This window comes from Pinus tabuliformis, chromosome 7 (assembly GCF_031772625.1).
Source record: "Pinus tabuliformis cultivar Carrire ecotype Pingquan chromosome 7, CPIR1, whole genome shotgun sequence".
Lineage (NCBI taxonomy): Eukaryota > Viridiplantae > Streptophyta > Pinopsida > Pinales > Pinaceae > Pinus > Pinus tabuliformis.
In genome coordinates this window covers 1,260,452,418-1,260,476,255 of record NC_142293.1, presented here as the reverse complement: position 1 = coordinate 1,260,476,255, position 23,838 = coordinate 1,260,452,418, and the positions used below count along the sequence as shown (strand labels likewise).

Here is a 23,838-nt window from a genome sequence, read left to right as displayed (position 1 = left end):
TTATATTGGAACGATCTCAAAACATACAGGTAATGACTCATTTTCTTCGGTCAAGGATAGTGTGCATTTGCATGGAGTGCACAAAACAATTACAAGTGATAAGTATATTTATTTTCAAAGTGATTGGTACATTTTTTCCCATTTGCAAATCGATGGTACAACAAACATGGTAAATAAAGTTCTGAAAACATGTTGCAGATAAATTCTGGAGAGCATATAGACAAAATGAAATTTAACTGGTGTCAACAAAGTACAAGAAAACCACCCCTCCTTATCGTCCAGAGTTGTAAACTTAGTGGAAGTACCAATATGAATAGGTCAGCAAAGGTGTCAAAGCCTCTAAAGCTCAGGAAGGATAGCGTGAGTATTGTGTATGCGAACACAGTTTAAGCTCAAGAGGGATAGCTCTTAAAGAGCTTTACCACTATATGTATAAACTTTTATGGAAACGAGCAGGGGCTTAGCATAAGGTGTTAAGAGGTTTGGCCCTTGTCCCTATGCGCGGGCACTGTAACCAAGCGTCGAGGGCGAAAGAGCCCAATCTATCTTCTTATATGCATTTGTTGTGGGTCTAGAAGTTAGGGCTAAGAGGAGCACAGAGACGCATGTCTTATAAACCATATGGCCAGGAGCCATGTCCACAAGCACATGCAAGAGAGGTCCTAGTCGTCGAATGTCGCGAACTGTTAGCGTTGACCACGTGTCCCAGAGATTACGATGGGAGGCTTGACAAATCCCACCAGGAATGAATTTTTGAGATTACATGGTGGGTGGGGTCGGTTGTTCAACGATTGGCATGGTGAGGCGGAGGACCCCCAAAACACTTATAACGTGAAATTTGAACTTACTATGCAGCAGAGGGCCAAGCAAGACCCCCAATTAGTGTGGCAAGTGACTTGGACTCAGAGCCACGTGACATCCTGGAAGGTAGACACGTGTTACTTGAATTCGGGGGTTTTGTGGTCCCAAGTGGACTGGATCTAAGTGACACATGGCATACCTAGTGTGGGGCCATGTGGAGGGTGACATCACCCCGGGACCATGTACCCCGCGATTTATGTTGGAGTGAGGTGCAACCCCGCTGAGATTTAGTCCCCAGGGTGATGTGGCACGGCGAAGCCCACCTACACAGGCATAAGGGACCACAACCACATGATTGGTTAGAGCGGAGTTGAGGTGGTGAGTAGCCAGGTGGACTTCCACGAAACCTTGGCGGATTGTAAGCCTCGCAGAAGAGAATGGGTCGGGACGACATGGTGTGGTGGAGCCCGAACGTGCTGCAGTAGCAAATGACGATGGGACGCATGGAGGAGGTCTACCAAGGATCTGTGTAACCCCAGAAGATCTTTCCCAGCAGTTTCAGTGGGGAATCACAATGGAATCTGTTGGGATTTTAATCTCGGTGTGATGTGGTCATAGAGAGGGGTTAATTTATGACCCGGTATGAATGGGCCGACGACTAAGGTAATGCTACCATGTGGCGATGAGGTGGCTAACTCAGATAGCTTGTGGACACCACATGGCAAATCAAGATGACATGGCACTATCTGATAGGCTAATCTTCGAATGGCCATATATTTTGATCCGAGAATCGTATTGAGACAAATCTTATATTTTCATAAAGGTCTTGACAAGACGAACACAACAACATCATCTGTTTTAAGTCTTAAGAAAGTCGAAAAAGGTCGAAAAATTTAGACCCCATTTCCATAACAAGACTTTGGAGGTTGGGTCAGCTTAATAACTGCCTCCTTCTACCCTTAGTTGGGGCTAGGGATAGTAGGGGATGTGTTACAGAAAGGCACATGCCAAAGGGTGAGCACAATGTAGAATTGGTGTTGGTTGAACAATAAGGTAACATGCTATTCTAACACACTAAGACTTGGTAAAGGTCTACAACTCATCAAAAGCACCCAAATGCACAAATCAATTATTCCCTTTTTCAAAAGAAAATTATAAATTTTTTCATCTCTATATTGATCAAGTTTCACGTCATCCCCTAGAAATCTTCAACCACTAAAAGTTATCACATGCCCTGAACTCGTCCTCACGAATCCATGTCTGACATGTGGAAATTGTGACACGTGACCCCCTAGGTGTGTGTCATCTAACTTAGAAGACATGTAAGATACCAAACATGAACCGGACATGTGCCAAACTCGTCCTTACAAATCCATGTCCAACATGTGGGATTCATAACACATGACCCCCTAGGCATGTGTCCTATGAATTAGAAGACTTGTAGGATACCAAACACACATCATTTTGCACACGAGAGAAATTTTCATAATGAATCCTCACACGAACGCTCCAACTTTTAAGATGCAAGATAACTTTATAGTAGACAAAACATGACAAAAGGTTCATTTTCATGTCATGTGTCCAAGGTAAATGCATATTTTTATATGTAACCTCTTGCAAGACTAAAAAGAGATAGACATTGATTTTAACTTGTATCTGAACCAAAATTTAAAGCAGCAATGACTTTGGTTTTATTGAAGGCATCCAATTTGACCCTGCTACAGGTATGTATCTATTGTGGTATGTTTATACAAAATAAAGACAACTGGAAATTTTGATTCTTTATGATTGGTTTCAAACTCAACCACAAATATCATTCAGCATTTTACTAGACACATGTTTGTTCTCTAAAATAAAACTCAAATTTATTGTGTATCTATAATGATCATTCATTGTAATTCGTTGTACTGTGGCTCGTAGATACTTTCAGCACTCCAGGTAATACATCATTGTAGGTGGACTAATATTTTAATCTCTACTACACTATATATCACTATATATATGCGAACAATGAGAGAAATTCAAAATTGGATCTAATTTCTTTATTAGAGACTTACCATCAAGCATGTATTCTGAAGCTACATATCCCAATGTCCCTACTAGATCAATATTTGTGTTACTAGCACATCCTGCACTTGTTACTGCAAGACCAAAATCTGAAAGCTGCATCCATAGCCAGTGGTTAGAGAGCGGTGACTACAATACCATCTACTTAGGAAATGTTTCACTTCGGACCAAGTGTTTTAAAGAACATAAACCAAGATGGACAAATAAATCTATTTAGAAATTTCTCAAAGTATAATTCATGATAAGCAATAATAAATTAATACAAACAGTTGCACATGTCACGAAATTGATAGAAAAGAAAAACTGAAGTCCTACATGAAAATATTTTGACAAAAAAATAACTGATGCTTAAAACAGTTCATAAAGTAAAAAAAAAAATCAGTAGGAAAGCAATGGAATTCCCATCTCACAGAATCTCCCATTGAATGCAATGCACATGCCATACATTTACAAAGGCTTTTGTCAATTACATTCTAGGAAACTTTCTTAATGCTTTACAAGAATCTTCCCAAATTAACCGATAAATATTACATAAGAAACATTCATTTCCAGGCAGATTTAATGGTATTACTATTTTTAACACTACAGTCAGTGTAAGTGGGAGATTGGAAAACCTTGCCCTCACCTTGGCATTGAAGCTTGCATCAAGAAGAATATTTGATGATTTGAAATCTCGGTGAATCACTGCAGGGTTGCAGTGCTCATGCAAGTGTTCTAGACCCTGTAAAAGAAAGAAAACCATGGTAAGCTTGAGCTCCCAGGTTGATAGAGGACCAAGTGAAAAAGTGATTTCAATTGGTAAAATCTAGTAGTAGGGAATCAAATTATCTGTGTTAGAACTACCTTGCTGAATCAAGGGCTATCTTCATCCGCAAAAACCATGTAAGTGCAGATCCGTGAGATGGTCCTGACAAGCAATCCAACACAGTTTCTTAACAAAGCATAGCTGTGAAAGGCTGCTTACTCATGGCCTACTAGTTTATCCATGACGAATGGTAGTATCAAGTTTGTTTGAACAAATAAAAGGCTTCAAAACATAGGCAATATTGAACTTGCCCAGTGGTTGGAGAAAGCTACCATGTAATTGGTCTTCCAAAGAGCCATTCTGCATCAGATCGTATACTAAAAACCGTGTATGTTCATGAGTACAGAACCCAAGCAAAGAAACAAGGTTTGGATGTCGGATTTTTCTCATTAGCTCCACTTCATTCTGCAACCAATGACAATACCAACAGATGAAATCAGCAAAGCTTCTTCTAAGTTCTAGAATTATAGGGAGAATAAAAAAGCACAATTCAATATGTTAAATGCAGTGCATCACCAAATCCACAAAAGAGAAGACACTCAAAAGGGCAACTTTAGGGCACCCCCCCCAGAAAATGCCTTCACTAATATCTTCTTAAGTTTGAAGAAGCAGCCAGCTTCCAAAATAATACCTGTAACGTTTTTATTACCTACCTGAAATTCATGCTCAGCCTGTCTACTACCCTCATCTAGCTTCTTCACAGCAGCAAAGGAATCATCATCAAACATTGCCTTGTATACACACCCAAATCCACCCTCTCCAAGTATGTTATTGCTGTTGAAGTTATTTGTAGCTGTTAGCAGCTTAGAATATTCAATTGCAGTTGCACATCCCTTTTTCTTAGAAACACGGGAGTTCAAACGACTCAGGAGAGGCATGAGTGGAATACCCCTATAGGCATCTATGAAAATTCAAATTAAAGGCAACTTAGTGAGCTAACCCTTGATCAAAATAGTCGTAATGTAACTAATCGAACTCTCATGTAAACAGAGGTCATCCGCACCCATGGCTTTTTATAATTTGTTAGAATCCAAAATTTTGATTTTATCAGATGATTCAGATCATGAAATCAAGTCTGATGTTTATTATGTTAACCCCCACAAAAAATAATAGTTTGACAGAGGAGAAGAATTTCTATAGTCATGGAAACCATTCCAATGCACTGGCAGTAATGCATAATAGTTAATATGTATACATACATCCAAAAGATATCCACACAGATTCAACAGGGGAAGTCATCGAATCTCAGCCCCGAATCCAATCAAACAATATCTCCATAGGAAGCACCACTCTCTTGTGGCTGCCCTGTTGGTGTACACATCAAGAGAGGGTTTGGTTTCACACAGTGAAAGGGATAAAATATGACATAGTGGTGATACCAACCTGAGGCGTCTGGATCTAAATTTCGCTTGAATGCATGAGGTTGAGGTGAAGAAGGAGCAGAGTTGTAAGTCTTTCTATACAACCAAGTACAAACTGAAGAAATCATGATACATCCAACAAATATTGGCAGTATGATAATTGCCAATAGCAGTCCTTTGTTGATGTGATGAGATTCTTTGTCTATCTGCATTGGAGAACCTGTGTCTGAACACACAACCCATTTTGCAATCGTCAAAAGAACAAAGCGCAATGACTTCTCAGAACTTGTAGAAAGATGCAAACAAGCAATTCAAATTGAGAGATTTCAATTTCTGAAGAAATCTTACACAGGCTGTATTTTTTAGCATAAATATACTCTTCAAAAATTTAATGAAAAGGCTGGCGTTGAAGCCCTTACCGGTTGAATTTTCTGGTTTAGTTGATGCATTTCTTTTTGCCAGGGGATCATCAAGTAGGGAAGCCGATGACAATGCGAAATGCAAATAAACTGGCACAGAGGTAGGCACCAGTAAAGAACGTCCCTTTGCAGTATCGACTTTGTTAAAAAGAGAGAGACTCAGAATCAAAATATGCAGTAAAACTGAATGCCCCATCTTGAAAATGAGTTCTACTTGAAAGTCAGTCAGGCTGTGCCAGAAAGCTCAGGAGATATTCAAAGAGGCAGATATCTATGTCCTAAACTTGGGACACATTTAGAGCACATGTCGAACATGAGCTTGGCACATGCCCTGAACTCATCCTCACGAATCCATGTCTGACATGTGGAAATTGTGACACGTGACCCCCTAGGTGTGTGTCATCTAACTTAGAAGACTTGTAAGATACCAAACATGAACCAGACATGTGCCAAACTCGTCCTTACAAATCCATGTCCAACATGTGGGATTCATAACACATGACCCCCTAGGCATGTGTCCTATGAATTAGAAGACTTGTAGGATACCAAACACACATCATTTTGCACACGAGAGAAATTTTCATAATGAATCCTCACACGAACGCTCCAACTTTTAAGATGCAAGATAACTTTATAGTAGACAAAACATGACAAAAGGTTCATTTTCATGTCATGTGTCCAAGGTAAATGCATATATTTATATGTAACCTCTTGCAAGACTAAAAAGAGATAGACATTGATTTTAACTTGTATCTGAACCAAAATTTAAAGCAACAATGACTTTTGTTTTATTGAAAGGCATCCAATTTGACCCTGCTACAGGTATGTATCTATTGTGGTATGTTTATACAAAATAAAGACAACTGGAAAATTTTGATTCTTTATGATTGGTTTCAAACTCAACCACAAATATCATTCAGCATTTTACTAGACACATTTTTGTTCTCTAAAATAAAACTCAAATCTATTGTGTATCTATAATGATCATGCATTGTAATTTGTTGTACTCTGGCCTGTAGATACTTTCAACACTCCAGGTAATACATCATTGTAGGTGGACTAATATTTTAATCTCTACTACACTATATATCACTATATATATGCGAACAATGAGAGAAATTCAAAATTGGATCTAATTTCTTTATTAGAGACTTACCATCAAGCATGTATTCTGAAGCTACATATCCCAATGTCCCTACTAGATCAATATTTGTGTTACCAGCACATCCTGCACTTGTTACTGCAAGACCAAAATCTGAAAGCTGCATCCATAGCCAGTGGTTAGAGAGCGGTGACTACAATACCATCTACTTAGGAAATGTTTCACTTCAGACCAAGTGTTTTGAAGAACATAAACCAAGATGGACAAATAAATATATTTAGAAATTTCTCAAAGTATAATTCATGATAAGCAATAATAAATTAATACAAACAGTTGCACATGTCACAAAATTGATAGAAAAGAAAAACTGAAGTCCTACATGAAAATATTTTGACAAAAAAATAACTGATGCTTAAAACAGTTCATAAAGTAAAAAAAAAATCAGTAGGAAAGCAATGGAATTCCCATCTCACAGAATCTCCCATTGAATGCAATGCACATGCCATACATTTACAAAGGCTTTTGTCAATTACATTCTAGGAAACTTTCTTAATGATTTACAAGAATCTTCCCAAATTAACTGATAAATATTACATAAGAAACATTCATTTCCAGGCAGATTTAATGGTATTACTATTTTTAACACTACAGTCAGTATAAGTGGGAGATTGGAAAACCTTGCCCTCACCTTGGCGTTGAAGCTTGCATCAAGAAGAATATTTGATGATTTGAAATCTCGGTGAATCACTACAGGGTTGCAGTGCTCATGCAAGTGTTCTAGACCCTGGAAAAGAAAGAAAACCATGGTAAGCTTGAGCTCCCAGGTTGATAGAGGACCAAGTGAAAAAGTGATTTCAATTGGTAAAATCTAGTAGTAGGGAATCAAATTATCTGTGTTAGAACTACCTTGCTGAATCAAAGGCTATCAGAAAACATTAAGTATGGATAGCTTAGACATATAACCTTATAGATGGATATATATATATATATATATATATATACCAAATGGGTCAAAAACGATGCTTTGAAATTCACAAAAGTTGTTTTGTCTTCCACCTTATATATGGAAATTTTCTTTTGACAATATTTCTTTTGATGATGTTTATACTTTGAGTTACATTCCAAGTCCTTTTAGGACCCAAGTTTAAAGAAAGATTATTACATTTGGTTCTCCGCATGTATCATCAATTAAATTTAAAACAAGGACCACAAGTAGTGGGATCTTTACTTGGTTGTAAGTGTGTGCCATTAATAATTTGTAGTTCAAAGGCTTATCAATTAATGATTTGTAGTTCAAAGGCTTATCAATCCACATTTGGTAGAAATATAGTTCCGAGCAGCGTTAGATGATCACACATTGAGTAAAAGTTGATATAAGTGAATAGCGCATAGATGACTTTTCAATGGAGTTGTTGCGTAGGGAGATAAAACTGAATCTCTTAATCTCGCTTACACATTTTCCACTTCTTCCTTCATAGGCCTCGATCTTTATGTCGCGTCTCACAATAACCATTGTTTCCTTACACATGAGTTTGGCGTGGGAACTTCTGAATTGTGGATTCTACCATGTCCTCAAAGGATATTTGAAGGCATTTCAATGAGCACTAAAACTTTGATAGGAATTATTAGTTGTATAAATATATTTATCAACTTACCATAATTGTGTTTTAAAAAATATTTATGAACTCACCATAATTGTGTGTTCTTTTCGGTAAATATATCATTTCTCCGATGTACCATAAGGTAGTTGTAACACGTTATATATCGAAAGGAAAACAAAAAAAGAGTTTACATTTATCTTGAATCAAATTTTAATTAACCTATCAAAACAAACATAATGGTGAGGTGAATGTTCAAGGGGTGAAAAAATGTCATTCTCATTAGATTTTGATTACATAAACCATGGATCCTCGATTAATGGAGTGCAATGTGTGATAGTGTATAATAAATAAGATAAATGGTGAAACCCGAGTCCTAGTTCCCTGCTAACCATTTGATCGTGCCAATACCCATGCCTAGCCATTTGATAGGGCCAGCGTCCCTTCCTAAGAACTGACATGGAATCAAACGTGTCATTTATTACATCAGTTGCACCTCTATCGCAGGTTAGAATATTATAAAGTGAAATTATAGCCTCGAATGTGCCAATATGGAAGCCACCACATTACATGTGCATGACCATAAAAAAAAACCGGAGCCCACCTGTATGCATGGATTACACTTTGCATGTCCACGACAGCCAAGGAAATTGAAACGTGAAATATGTCATTGGATATTGGGGTCGTCAAACCTTCATAGAGGAAGGTTTACAGTCACATTGCGATGGCATAAACGATGACTGCTTTCACACAATGGCATAAACGATGATTTCTTTCCCAACGAGTACAGACTACATAAAATGTTGTGAGGTACTATGCTACTAGGCCTACCTCTTCAACTTGGAATATGTTTATCAAACTTAGGCTCTCTCATTTTTCATGTAGCTTCTTCTTTCTATAACAAGTAAGTTATACAACAAGTTAGATAGGATTTGGAATTATTCCATCGTAATGAATCGACCCACCTGTGAAAGATAGGCTAGAGTGCATGCAACTGAGGAGTGATTTACTTTCACTTGATCATTGTGGCAACGAGCTATACTAGATATTATGCTCTTGCATCTGATTGTGCCTGCCCCACCAGCAAAGGAAAATACAGATGCAACTCTAGCTTCCCTGATAGGGGGCAAAGCGAATCGCTAAGCGAGGACCCCATTTTGTTCGTTCAGTTCCATCCTTTCCTCTCCCCAAGAGGAACAATTGATGTTAATGAGTATTTTTCACTATGGGGCTCTGTCTTTCTTATACCATGGGAAGTTAAAAAACAAGGTGTAAGGCTTTGAGGCCTAGGTCTCACTAGCCCTAAACCTAAACGTGAACATAATTTTGTTCTTATGTTGCAGCACTGAGGTTTTACTAGCTTGGCCTAATGCCTGAACTTGAGTTGAAAGGGTTTGTACTTGGATGAGCTAAAAGGGTTGGTACTTTCAAAGATAAAACGGTTGGTACTTACCTAAGGTTTTGGATTGAAAACCTTTGACAATAAATCTGCGGACCTAGTTCATTGAAATGAAAGAATAACTGAAACCTTCTATTATACGAAAATTGGTCTTAGAAAATTATTGATTTTCATCATGGGTTGTTCCGGTGTTGTTGATCTTTCTTTTATCATGGCCTTTGAGGGGCACTGAAGTCTTTGGATAAAATGCATGTCAGGGACTCTTGTAAGTCATATCTTGGTCGAATGTCCAGTATCATATGTGATGGAGATGTATCCAACCAAGATCTCCAAGGAAATATTCATAGATGCATCTACTTCTTGAAATAACCAGAGCTTCCTTAGCTCTTCCCATCTAAAGGTGCGATGCAGCCTTTTCTTTCTTTTAAACCTAATACCTGTATTTACTAAAAAGGATCGATGCAATTATTATGCAAATCACTTGGTTCTGGTTAATTTAATTGTCTTACAGTATGAATTGTTTTTGTTGTGTGCAGACTTTCCCCAGACTCATGGAAAATGGAGTCGTAGTACTAGATATGAGAGCAGATTCGGAGCTATCCACAACTACTTCGCTGGTTCTTGACCATGTTAAGTCCTGTATATACAACGAGGGCCCTGCAGAGGTATTTATGACTTGAATTTCTGTATATTGGATTCCAACGCAAGGTTGCGTGATGTTAGATTTATGTGTGAAAATATAGTGGGATGCGACCATGGTGCCCTTCGAGGAATAGTTTCATGGATTTTCTTTCCCTGTTCCATGATTTCTACAGAGGAATAATATGTTTCCGCCCCGCTCTGCCCTATTTTACTTGTTACCACAAGATGTCAACCTTGCATGATCTGTTGTAACTCCAACGCCATTTCCAGTCTCGGTGGAGCTCCTGAATCTGTCTGAGGAGAGCGATGGAAGTATCAAATGATTTTATGTCATGTTAATGAAAGAAAAAATGTTCCCTCTTTTAGCTTCCTTCCTTTGAGCACAGGTCTTCTACAAGTAATATATAGGAAGGAGACTTGTCTTTCTTCCATGTAGCTTCTGGGTAACGCCTCGACACAAGAGACCCACATCTAGTTAGCAAGATTAGTAAGAAAACTAGGCCGCCCAATCTACCAAGCAAGGAACCCGATGATATAATCACATAAAGATAGTATTGATGCTTCGTTCTTACCAGCGTAAATACAACACTAGCTACCTGGAGACATCTCTCATAAGACTCAAATCCAAGACCATTCATTGCTCAACTTCTAGAAAAATAGAAAATCATGGTAACAAATTAAAAAACATTATAATATACTACCTCATTAATAAGTGTTAACCACTACCTCAATGTATTGAACTTGGAGAAAAACAACCGTTAGAAATGCAGAAAGCAGGTGAAATTGTATTTGGTTTTTTGAAACGCACCTGGAATTGACCTAACGTTCGTGAACGTCAACAATAGCATTCCTTGTTTCTATCCCCTGTACCTTCTTTTGTTTGCTTCTGTCTTCTTTACCAGTGGGTATCTTAGCCCATCTCAGTAAGGCACTCTCAGTAATACACAAAAAAAAAATAGCAAAATAGCTACAAGCAGAGAACTATAAATAAGTAACATGTCCAATAATAGGTACTACACACGGACTCTCGTAAAATAGCATGTCTCATCGATGGCATCTAGCATTAGGGCTAAAAAAAACTTTGGATATAAATAAGTTGTCGCTACATACAAAAACTTCGGATATAAATAAGTGGTCACCACGTACAACATTCTTGAACTTTGGATAAATATAACTTAGTTACAATATTTCGCATTGTGATGAGCGAAGCCTGCAATAAGAGGTCGATTTCCTTCCACCAAGAAACTTTCGTTAAAATTTGGATGAATAAAGATCGGCACTATAAAACTTTGGTTAAACAGAAAACAAACAGTCAACGACAAAATTTAGCATCAACGATCTCAATGTAGTCATGTGGAAGACATCAACGATCTACCCATCCTTGTAGTCATGTGGAAGACAATGACTAATAAGGGGAGGGGATTAAATTTGGTTTAAGGGAAAACACATTTAAATAATGATGGTGTTGCAAAATTAAATTTTGCTAGTAATTATATTGAGTTAAAATTTGAATTTTTAAGTGCTTTTGGAAATATAAAATGTATATTTTTTGGTGGAAGAGATGTTGTAATGTCCTGTCATTTGGACTCAATAAAATAACATAAAATAAAATTAAATAAAAAAATTAATGTAAGTAACTTAAACATTTTAATTTAAAAGCATTCCTGTGGAATATTTCCTATTTAAAGGTGGAAATTAAACCAACGTAGACCCATGTTATTTCCAAATCTATCAAGCTCTGAGAGGGATCAAATCTCTTTTCATTATAAAAGAAATTTGTATCTCAAGAGATTTGATCCCTTTGGGTGCTTGGTAGATCCGAAGTTAGGATGTATTGAGGATGGTTTTACAAATTTTAGTTGGCCTGAGAGGTGCTCTCGAGCCAAGTATAGAAGAAATTTTGTAATGTATTGTCTTGTAAGTATTTTGACTAGGTCAAATTACATAAAATTAAATTAAATTAAAAAATAAAATAAAATAAATAAATAATTAATTAAACATTATGGGACTCTATTTTAACAACACATGGTTTTTCTCATGGTATTCTTAACTTATGGTTTTTCCCATGATATTCTTTGGCAACACGGGATATGCTTATTCCCAAGAAGACTATACAAGCAACATAAACTCAAATACCATTTTTTCATTGAAGACACAAACCTATGAGATTACATACCTCTTCCATCAAAAGTGACATATATATTTCAGAATCATGGTGACAAACCATCAAAAGAAGTCATGAGGATGAAGAAGGCTTTACTTTTAAATAGTGTGAACAAAAATCGATAGTGGTTCAAATAAATGGAGATAATTTTAAAACTTTAATTATTTATTTATATTTAAAGAGTTCGTGCAATCTTAAATAAATGGAGATATTTTTCATGTTCTTATACATGATTAGTCAAAATTTGAAAAAAATGGAGATATGTGTTTCTAATTGATTTTTTTTTAGCCTTTTTAGTTTCTACCATATTTTGAAGAAGTGGAAACATATTGTGTTGAGGTTTTACATAGTTTCCCTAATTAAGAAGTGGAGTTGTGGAATTATCTCTAGGAGCCATTTTATGGCTTTATTTTAGTTATTTCAGCGATTTTGTTTAGGATGAATTCAAATGTTTTATTTTTAGTCAAATTTAAATTTATAATAGTTTACAAACTTAGCAATTTTTGTAATTGAAGTTGTATTTTTAAATGTAAAGATAAATGTAATATATTGAAAACAAAAAACAAAAACAAAACAAAACAAAAAACTTTAAAATTTTAACCATCTAAATTTACTCCCCTTATTTTCATGTGATTTTTTTTTTAATATTGTCTAAAGTAATTGAGTTGTTCTTCTCACGAGAACTATTTTTTATTATTTTATTATTTCAAATGAATATCAATTAATAATATGTTTTTATATAAAGAAACAAATCAATGATTTAAGCTTATTAAAGATTTTAAATTATATTAAAGAAAATTAAATTAAGCAATCTCAATCTTAATTCTAGATTTACCAAGCACTAAAAGGGATCAAATCTCTTTTCACTGTAAAGGAGGTTTGCACCTCAACTCTTTTCAGCACCTCAACATATTTGCTCGGTTGGTAAATCAGTAATTTAGATGGATCTAAGGTGGTAGTCAAATTGTAAGTTGAGGTAGATTTTTTTACCAAACTTAATGTGTTTGGGGAAAATTGTTCCCAAAAAATATATTTACAAAAAAAATGTAAAAATAAATATAATTAAATATTAATTTCAAAATAAATTTAAATAAATAATTATTTAAAGATATTTTATATTAAAAAGTAATATATGAAAAAAATAAGTGAAACATTTATCACTTTACAAAAGTAACAAAGAACTTACTTCTTTATTCCATATAACATTAAACTAGGCTAGACCCATCTTAATTCCTAGTCTATCAAGTTCCTCGATGGATCAAATGCGTCAAGGTGTAAACCTCTTTTCTCTTTTTTGAGTGTAAAATTTAAGGGATTTGATGCATCTTAACTCTTGATAGATCCAAAGTTAAAGTGTACTAGTTAGAATGCAAATTGAAATTTATGTTAAAAGTAGTTAATATTTCCTTCTCATAAAATTAAATTAAAATAAAGTATATATAAAGTATTTTAATGATGAAATTCTTTATTATGGTTTACAAATGTAGTATTGATAAAAAATGATATTGAAGCTAGTTTAATAACAAAATTTTCTTATAATTTTAATTTATATAAAGTAATATTGTAACATATATATTAATAACGTAAAACCCCGAGCTCTCGAGCTCTGCATCCTAAGAAGCCCGCAACCTGCGGGAGCCGAGACTGTGTGCGCAACCACTCCCCTCGCGCCCTGAGACTGCGTAGGTGCCCCCGGGTAGATCTGCCTGGAACTTGAGTGGGTCCTCCCGGAGGTTTTTCTGTGCCTTCGGGGATCCACCGAGAGACCTTCTCCAGGCCGCGACCGCCCTGGCTGGTGTTTTTTCTCCATGGAGGAGCCCTCTCCTCCTCCTCCTTCTACAGCAAAAGCCTTCAAAGCCCTCCTAGCCTCTTTGCCCAAGAAGAAATGCTCGGAAGCCGCGAAATTTGTAAAAAGGTTGGAAGATATCCCGGAGATCGCCCTCCCGCCGGAAGGGCCGATCCAAGTAGCTCTCTCCCTGGCAGATCGGGCACTGGTAGGGCAGTTTATAGGACTCTGGCCTTCCCCGAAGACGACCGAAAACTGGGTTGCCAGAAACTGGGCACCTCTGATCCAAAACAAGGTAACCTCTTACTTCCTCGGGAGAGGCTACTTCTTGTTTGAATTCTCTGCAAAAGAAGACAAAGATAAAATTTTCAGGAATGGCCCCTACTTCATGGGCCCTCAAGGGCTATACTTAAATAAATGGACTCCGAACTTCGATTCGGTGGTGGACGTGCCAACAACAGTTCCGGTTTGGGTAAGGCTTCCCAACCTACCAGTTCACTGCTGGAACTAGGATTCGTTGAAGCACATTGGAAATACCCTGGGAAAATTCATAGACAAGGCCAACAACAAGGATCAATACGACTGTGCCAGAATCTGTGTAGAGGTAGATCTAGAAGTCGGACTACTGGAAGCCGTCAAAATAGTGGTTGGTCCCTGGACCCATGTACAGAAACTGGATTATGAACAGCTGCCATTCAAGTGCTGGAAGTGCCATGTCTACGGGCATTTCGCAAGGGACTGCCTGTCCAAAGGAGGGGAAGAAAAAGGAAAGGAAGAGGGATGGAACCAGGCAAAGAGAACCAAATTCTCTCACAGGAAAAACACAAATGGCAGTGCCAAGAACCCGCAAGAGGGCATTGCTCAAAAGTCAGCCAGGGAAAACCAAGGTAACAAATTTGAAATCCTTGGATCTGAAGTCATGGCCACGCAGGAAACATAAGTGCCAAAGGAGATCTCTGCCTCAAAAGCTTCCCCCTCCATCAAAAATATACCAGAGGAGAAGGCCTCCGAAGAAGAAGGGGAAACCCAAGAGTCCGAAGATTCAAAGGAAGAAGGTGAAATTGGGGAATCCCAATCCTCTCCCAGAAGATCTACATGAGGGCGAAAGACGACAAAAGAAAAAAGAGAACAAGAAACTTACAAGGACAAACTCCAGGGTAGCCAGCCAACGCTAGAGAAACTCCTTTCAAAAACCCCGAAGGTGACTAGAATTCAATCCCAGGGCTCTAAGGGAGCCCACCAAGGCAGAAATAAATAATGAAGTTTGGCTCCCAGAATTGTAGGGGGATGGGTACCTTAGCAAAGGAAGAAGCGATGAGCAGCTTAATAAGACTGGAATTCCCAGATATCCTCCTCATCTAGGAGACCAAGATGGAGGAATCATCCTTCCTCCAAGCAAGCCAGAAATGGTGGAAAAAGAATGGAGCGCATGCAGTATTGGCCCGGGGAGCGTCGGGAGGACTTGGGACACTCTGGAACTCAAACAAGTCTTTACTAATCTCTGAATCCCTAAATACTCATTGGATCTTTTTAAAATTACAGCATCTAGAAACAAAGGAGATTATTTGTATTTTCAATGTGTATACTCCTAAGAATGCAGGTGAGAAAAAGAACTGTTGGGATTCCATCAAAAACCTAGCAGATCTAGAAAATTTGGGAAATATTATCATTTCCGGAGATCTAAATCTCACACTCTGAGCTTCAGAAAAAAGAGGAGACAGCATAGTCAGGGATCCGGCAAGAGAATGGGTTGAAGATCTCATGCAAGAATGGGATTTGCTAGACATAAAACCAGTCACAGGCACGTTCACCTGGTCAAATAAGAGAATGGGGTTGGGATACATAGCAACACGACTGGATCGTTTTCTGGTTCAAAGCTCCTTCCTTCTCTTGGAGCTGGAGGCTAAAATGCGCATTCTCCAAAGTAGTGTCTCGGATCATAAGCCCATCTGTCTAGATCTTACTCCTTCTAAGGATCTAGGGCCTATATCGTTCAGGTTCAGTTCCCTGTGGACCAAAGACGTAGATTTCATGCAAAAGATTAGAGAATGCTAGAGGGATACGGTCAAGGGATCTCCATTCTTTGTTTGGGAAGAAAAGCTGCGTAGGGTAAAAAAGATGCTAAAGGGCTGGATAAAAACCTTACCAAATCCTGCAATGGAAAGGAAAAAAATTCAAAAAGAGCTGGAAATTCAGCACCTTCATCTGGAAGTTGCCGACATCACCAAAGAAGAGCTAGACAAGGAATATCAGCTGCAGCAAAAATTCCATAGGGCATGCCTGGCAGAAGAGGAATATTGGAGGCTCAAGTCAAGGAGTCTATGGCTCAAGGCTGGAGACTGTAGTTCCTCCTTTTTTCACAAGCAGGCCCAAGCTCGAAAATGTCGTAACAGTATTTCAGAAATAAAAAATGAGGAGAACACCTTAAAAGATTTCGTCAACATCAAGAAGGTTGCATCAAAACACTTTGAAAAAATTTATTCTGAAGTTGAGGAGATCACCCAAAACGGCAATCTGCTAGACAATGTCCCCAAGCTCATCAACGCAAAGATGAACCAGATGCTAGAAGATAAAATCTCGACAACGGAAGTCAAAGAAGCGTTGTTTTCTATGGAACCCGACAAAGCTCCGGGCCCTGATGGATTTACTCCCAAGTTTCTACAAGTATGCTGGCAGATAGTGGAGAAGGATTTCATGAAAATGATAAATAAATCCCAAGAATGGAAAAAATTGGGGGTTGTACAAACTCAGCCTTCCTCGCCCTTATCCCCAAAGAAAAAGGTGCTAACACCTTTAATAGATTCCGTCCAATATCACTTTGCAATGTTGGATACAAAGTGATCACTAAAGTCATAACTAACAGATTGAAGAAAATTCTCCCAAAAGTCATCCCGGAGAACCAAGGAGGTTTTATCCAAGGCAAACAATTGGTAGACAATTTTATTTTGGTCCAAGAGGCGATCCACTCAAGTTAGCGCCGCAAAGAACAAGGTATGGTTATTAAACTCGATTTAGCTAATGCATTTCATCGTGTGAGACATAAATTTATGTTTGATGTTATGTGCAAACTAGGTTTTGGACAAAATTTTATTAAACGGATCAAAGCTTGTATCTCCGAACCCTGGATTGCCCCTCTTGTGAATGGCAGGGCTGCTGATTTCTTTAAAGCATCTAGAGGGCTGAGGCAGGGGTGCCCCCTGTCTCCTCTCCTCTTCGTGCTGCAAGCCTCTACCCTTAGTTTCCACTTAAACGAAAAATAGCAAGACCAAGAGATAGCTGGGCTATGCATAGAAAGAGGGACAAAAAGTATCAATCATGCCCTCTTTGCTGATGATACGCTGCTCCTGGGGGCTGCATCTCAATGGATGGCTAGGAAATTCAAGGATGTTTTGGAAGACTACTGCCAAGCTTCAGGCAGTGAATTAAACAGGGGGAAGTGTCATACTTATTGCTGGAACGTCCCAGCAGTTGTTGCTAGTGACATAGCCAGATGCCTAGGATTTGTTGCTTCAGCCTCTTGGAATTCTTTCAAATACCTCGTGCTCCCTATCTTTCACAAGAGAGCTACAAGCAAGGACTGGCTCCCTGAAATTGAAAAAATCAAAGCCGAAATGCAGGCCTGGGGTCAACATGGCTCAACTTGGCCGGGAAATCAGTGCTAATTAAATCAGTGTTGAGCAGTTTGCCTCTCTTTCAATTTTATGTTCTATTGGCACCAATGGGCATCATAAAAAGCATAGAGGAGCGAATCAGAAAATTCCTTTGGAAAGGAGGAAAGAATAATGAGAAAAGGCTCTCTTTAGTAAATTGGGAAACAGTCTCAAGGCCGTTACAAGAAGGAGGACTAAACTTTAAGGATCTAACACCCAAAACTTAGCAATGGGAGCTAAACTAATCTGGAAGATTATAGCACCAAAGCGTAGTTGGTTTCAGTTGGTGCTGTGGAAGAAATACTTCAGAGGCCAGAGACTCAGGTGTTTGGAACAGCAAAAAGAGCACTTCAGAACTCCTCTCAGCAAGCTAATCTCCAAAGTCGGGCCTCTTATAAGAGAGAACGCCTATTGGATTCCCGAGAACGGTAAACACATCAAAATTTGGGAGGATAACATCATGAACAGACCTCCTCTTTCGAACTCAAGCCTAAGCAGAGAGTTGAAAACGTGGATGGACGAGGCCAACGTTAAAACGCTATGGGATATTTCGATCTGGCATGATGATAGTTGAGCAGGCTAGAAATCAGATGTCCCAGCTACGTGGATGCCAGATTATGCCACGCTGCTCCAGCTACTTCATGGAGCAGCCCCCACGCATGCAAAAAAGAAGGATACGAGAGGATGGGGAGAAAAATAGTTTGGTTATTCAGGTATCGCAAGGCTACATCAAACTCAGGGAGAGACCCCACGTTCCACCAAATCCAGCGCCTTGGAACAGCATTTGAAATTTCCACACTATCGCAAAGATTGACTTCTTCTGTTGATTGTTTTTCCACCAAAAAATATTAACAGAAGATATATTACAGAAAATGGGCTTCCATGGCCCATCAAGATGCGTCCTTTGCAAAGAAAATTCCGAAACGGCTAGTCATATTTCGCTGAATTGCAAATTCACAGTCCAAGTATGGCAGGAGCTCCTCGGAACGTGGAATTCGATGCTCATCCTTCCCCTAGATGTCCCGAATTTGTTCGAAGGATGGTTGGCAAGATACCTAGGCTCAAGTCCAAAAAACAAGATTGTCAAACTTGCTTCGACTGCCTTGCCTAAATTTATTAGTTGGCATATCTGGTTGGAGAGGAACAGAAGGATCTTCAGAGGTAAGGATCATAATTACAAATTAGTAGCAAACACAGTTAAGGGGCAGTTAAATGAATGGCTGAGTGACAAAAAGGATGATACAAATCTAAGCCAAGATGACAGAGAATTCGAAGCAGCTCTCAATCTTAGCTTCCAAAAGTCGATGACACCTCTCAGATGCCTGAAAGATTGGGAAATAAGGAAAAACGGGACAGAGTTCCAAGCTTGGTTATCCAATAAAGGCCTTCCCTCTCTGTTCTTTGACGGGGCAGCGAAGGGGAATCTAGGAAGAGCCGGAGCTGGAGGCATAATTATAAACCCAAAAGATTTTTCCACACAGATTTGCATGGGGTCTAGGCCACACCACTAGTATCCAAGCTGAAGTCATGGCGTTGTTCCAAGGGATCAAAATGCTTAAGGCCCTGGGACACACAGAAGCAACTGTACTGGGAGATTCACAAGTCATTATCAATGCTATGTTGTCCAAAAAAAATCTAGTAGATCTCTCGCTGGCGAGGACAATCTCAAGAATTAAAGGTATGATCAAATCCTTGAAGCTGGAATTTTTCCATGTCCTGAGAAACAACAATAAAGAAGCAAATGAAAAAGCAAATAAAGCATCCCAGTTGGATGCTGGAACCATTCTCAGAGACAGTGAAGTCTCTTGGGACCCAATCCCTTAAAAATCGCTATGTTCTATCGCCTTTTGATGAAGCAGTTCGTCTGTATACATAAGCTTGGGGAATCAGCTGGAAAAGATCAAGAAAAAAATTGTAAAAAAATGAAATTCATAAATGAGTGTGCCAGGTTCAACTGGTTGGAGATAGTTCAAGAAACCAGTCTCAGCTATTGTAATCGAATCTATGGCATTTTTCCAACCAGTTAATGAAAGACTCATACCGTTTCTGTTAAAAAAAAAACATATATATTAATTCTTTTTATAATTTTTTTTTAATATGTAAAGGAATAGGGAAATAGGTTGGTCAATTCTAACTACTGTCACTATAATCTCCATGTCTCTATATATGCCCCTCATAGGTAAACTAAGGAAATTGAAATTTGAACTTCCTCAAACATAAGACTTCATTCCCATGGTGGCTAATTCTTTTCATAATATAATAATTTAAAATAAAATTATAACTTCCCTTTTATCATCTATAATAATAAGTTTTCCTAGTAACTAACCAATCTAAAACCTCCAACACTCATGTAACAACTTGTTTAGAAGGTAATAAAATTATTTATTCAAAAAAAAAGTAGATAATAATATTAATATAATTAATCAATATTTATAATTTTATTTTTTTATTTTGTAAGTATAAGTTATATTGTTTTATATTGATAATCGGTAGGTTGTCCACTCAAAAATTTGGATGTTTTTAAATTTTTTATATAATTTATTTCAAAAAACATAAATAATATGATGAGTAAACATGAAAACCTTTACATTAAAAGTATAAATCATTTTCTTAAAAAATAGTATTATGACTATTTATATCATTATAATAAAAAAAACTATAACCATAAGTGCCAATATTTTTTATTAATATTAAAATTTGTTCTGGGATACATGGTACTACATCAAAATTACAAAATGGAAAATTTCACCCTTGAGTATGTTATTAGTGTTGGACCTTTCTAAGATTGACAATCAAAATTATCTAGTTGCATTAAGTGCGAAACTAATTAGCTTAGAAGCATAAAGTCTCCAAAATACCGCTAATATCATAAGACATTTAAACTACATACAAACTAAATAGGAAAAGGGGGGGAATTATTAGTGCCTTAGTTAGACTCATCATCAAGAGAATCATTCAAATCTAGAAGACATCCTATGGTCTAAAGAAAGTTAAAAGTTTAATAATTGTTGACAAAGCACTACCAACTCATTCTCAAGCCCCTATAATTTCACTCTATGTTGAATAGATAATTCTATGGAAACAATCAAAATGGACATGGTTTGGTTTTGTTGAATCTAGAGATGCAGTAAATCCTACAAAAATTGCACTATGACTTCCACCCACTTTGGTGGAGTGAATTTATGAGGGACAAGTTTCTACATGCATCTAATGCCAACACCTTGCATGATCCCAACTAAAATCATTTCATGAAAGAGATCTGATTTACTCTTAGGAAGAAAGTATTCAATGTCCCACCACACCGAAATAGAGGCAAACTCCTTTTCCCCCACTAGAACCATAAAGTTCCCAACACCAAGAAACTAGTATTAAGAGGCTAGAGTCACATTTCCACCCAAACTCATGGCCCATGGGAGGAGAGAAACCAAAAGAGAAAGGATAGAAGGAGTCACAAGAAATCCCAAATTTCCAAATCGCGGTCTAAAGAATAGTGATGCTAATTGATGGATATAGAATCAACACAATCCACATCAAAATTGAAAAATGATCCTTTGTAGGATGACACTAAATGAAAACATAGAAGTAAACATAGAGGGAATTCATGTCAATCTTGACATTCTTCCAAAACCCGCAAAATATGTTCTCCTTCCCATTTAAAACTAAGTAGTCCCAAATTAGAAAATCCTTGGGTGAAAAATGATACACATAGACTATAGAAAATCTAAAAACAACAATTACCTCATGTATTCCCTAACCAAAGATAATCACCACCTTGTCAAATAAAACCCCTATAAATTACAAAACTAGAAATTCAATATCATACCTATGCTATAAATAAAAGTTATTATACTTTGCAGAGGAAAATTACTAACAAATTGATTTGATTGGTCACACAAGGAATTTTTCAAAGTAGAAATCTCTTGGATTGCAACAGAACTCCCTCTCACATTTTAACTTGACACATAGACATCACATCTTGTAGCCGAAGCATAAATATGATCGATTGGGGCATGGCCCATTCATGCCCAAGGATGGTGAGGACTATAGGTTCATCACATGCTATGGAAAACTAATCTCCCTCCCTAGCTTATTAAATGCAACACTAAAACATTATTCTTCCCCATAATGAACCACTATCAACCCTTCCATACACACACAAGTATGAATCTCGACAAGTACCAAGTAATAATTAGGCTACTTAGGGGAGACATGGAAGAAGAGATGATCCAAGGCCCCTGAACCCAACTTAATAACCTAAAATGATCCTTGCTGAGTGGACCCAATTTGACGTTTTCCAATCAGGGGTCAGACAAACGAAGTCCCAATTTGACCCTTTATATACGGATGAATTCATGTGATAGGAGAGTAAGACACTTGATCATTGGTTGATAATAATCCCCCCATTAATATAATTACTTGATTCTCTATTTCATCTACCATAAAATTATTACGCCTCAAACATGAAATCATTGATAATAAGAGAATTAGGAGAGAACAAGCCTTACAGAGCTAGATATTGAATTGAGAAAAGGGCCCTTAGGATTGGATCAATTTCAAATGTGGCCTATAATGATTTCATTATAATTTTTTTATATAAAACAAACAAAACACAAAAAACAAAAATCTCACATATAAAAAGTTTTGCTCTTTATTTTTCTTTAAATGATAAATAAATGTTTATAAACTATTATAAATTGTTTATGTATAAATTATTTGTAATTAAATTGAATCAATGTTTATTCTATTTTTTAAGTATAGAGGAATCAATAACTGGGTAAGGCTCATATTCATATGACACGCTGTAGATTCTAAACTGTACTATCGTACCTTTAGGTGTACCTATATGTTCCCCATGCATGGCCAATGCAATTAATTAAGGGGGATTTGAACTTGGAACTTTAAACTTCACAAAGAATTCATAAGACACTGACTTCCAAATGAGCTTCCCTCCGACATCAAAGTGACTCCATAGCTCTAGATTAAGAAATCATAGGAAATTAACCTTGTCCAATGATAAAAATGGTTCAATTTTTAACATTAGGTCCCAATCCTTTAAGCTAAATATATATATATATATATATATATATATATATATATATATATATATAATTTTAATTTTAATTTTAACCATATAAATATACATTTTTTTATTTAATATATATATATATAGATAGATAGATATAACCAAAGATATTATTTTAATTTATTTCATTATACATTTATTATGATTTTTTTTTAATATTTAGTGTTATGATTAACTATTTGAAATTTCCTTTTATAAATTTTAAATGTTTAACATTTGGATTATTAACTTTATAGACTTTAGACACGTAATTAAATGATTAACACATTAAAATTAATTTATTATAATTAAATAATATATTTAATGGAATGTCTAAATTAAATTTTTGATATTTATTAATATTAGTAAATATTAATTTTAATTAATTAATTAATTTTTAATTAAAATCTTGTAGATTTCATATGGTAGGTAAAATAATACATATAGTTAGTTTGATTTTGGGTGGTTTTGGATTGAATCATTATATTGTTATTCATCTGGATGTTTTTAAGGTGGAAAAGTCAATGATATGTGCTTGTAGGATTAGTTTTAGCGACATGAGTTAGATTGGAAGATTGGGATCAAAAACTTTTCTTGCCAGTTTGAGGCATTAAATGATGTCTTTTGGGGGTAAAATTTCCCACTTAAGAACTGCACCCCATGATTATATTCAACACCAAAAGACATTTCTACTCGTGCAAGAATCACATCAATTGAAACTTAGATGCAAGAATAATGTTTGTTGCAATTTAACAAATCATGATTGACTACCATGATTTTGGAGGATGCCACTTTAGTCTCGTTACTCATGAAAAGGGGCTATCAATGTGCAAATTATGAGGAACACTATAGAAGGGTTGAGTTACAACTCATGTTGAGGATTGAATAAGTCAAATTTAACCCCTAGTCGGCTATTGGTTTATGTAATAACGAAGCCACTAGGAGGAAAAGAGACTCCATTCTATTTGAGTGCATTTTTCTT

The 23,838-nt window shown here is 36.8% G+C and overlaps 2 protein-coding genes and 1 pseudogene across 2 annotated transcripts; 2 read left to right on the top strand and 1 right to left on the bottom strand.

Annotated features, from left to right (window-relative positions):
• Positions 1 to 4,212: 4,212 nt before the first annotated feature.
• Positions 4,213 to 14,859, bottom strand: LOC149251991 (uncharacterized). Its single transcript, XM_089454049.1, has 8 exons — positions 14,771 to 14,859; positions 13,942 to 14,424; positions 11,065 to 11,161; positions 7,244 to 7,339; positions 6,610 to 6,715; positions 5,454 to 5,543; positions 5,057 to 5,260; positions 4,213 to 4,574 (listed from the first exon to the last, which is right to left on the bottom strand). Exons 1-8 carry the CDS (start codon positions 14,857 to 14,859, stop codon positions 4,213 to 4,215), a joined length of 1,527 nt encoding a protein of 508 aa, XP_089310175.1.
• A 1,403-nt stretch (positions 14,860 to 16,262) lies between these two features.
• Positions 16,263 to 16,985, top strand: LOC149251990 (uncharacterized). Its single transcript, XM_089454048.1, has one exon. The coding sequence runs from the start codon at positions 16,263 to 16,265 to the stop codon at positions 16,983 to 16,985; it is 723 nt and encodes a 240-aa protein (XP_089310174.1).
• A 1,038-nt stretch (positions 16,986 to 18,023) lies between these two features.
• Positions 18,024 to 23,838, top strand: part of LOC149251989 (syntaxin-81-like) — a 78,978-nt pseudogene continuing 73,163 nt past the window's right edge.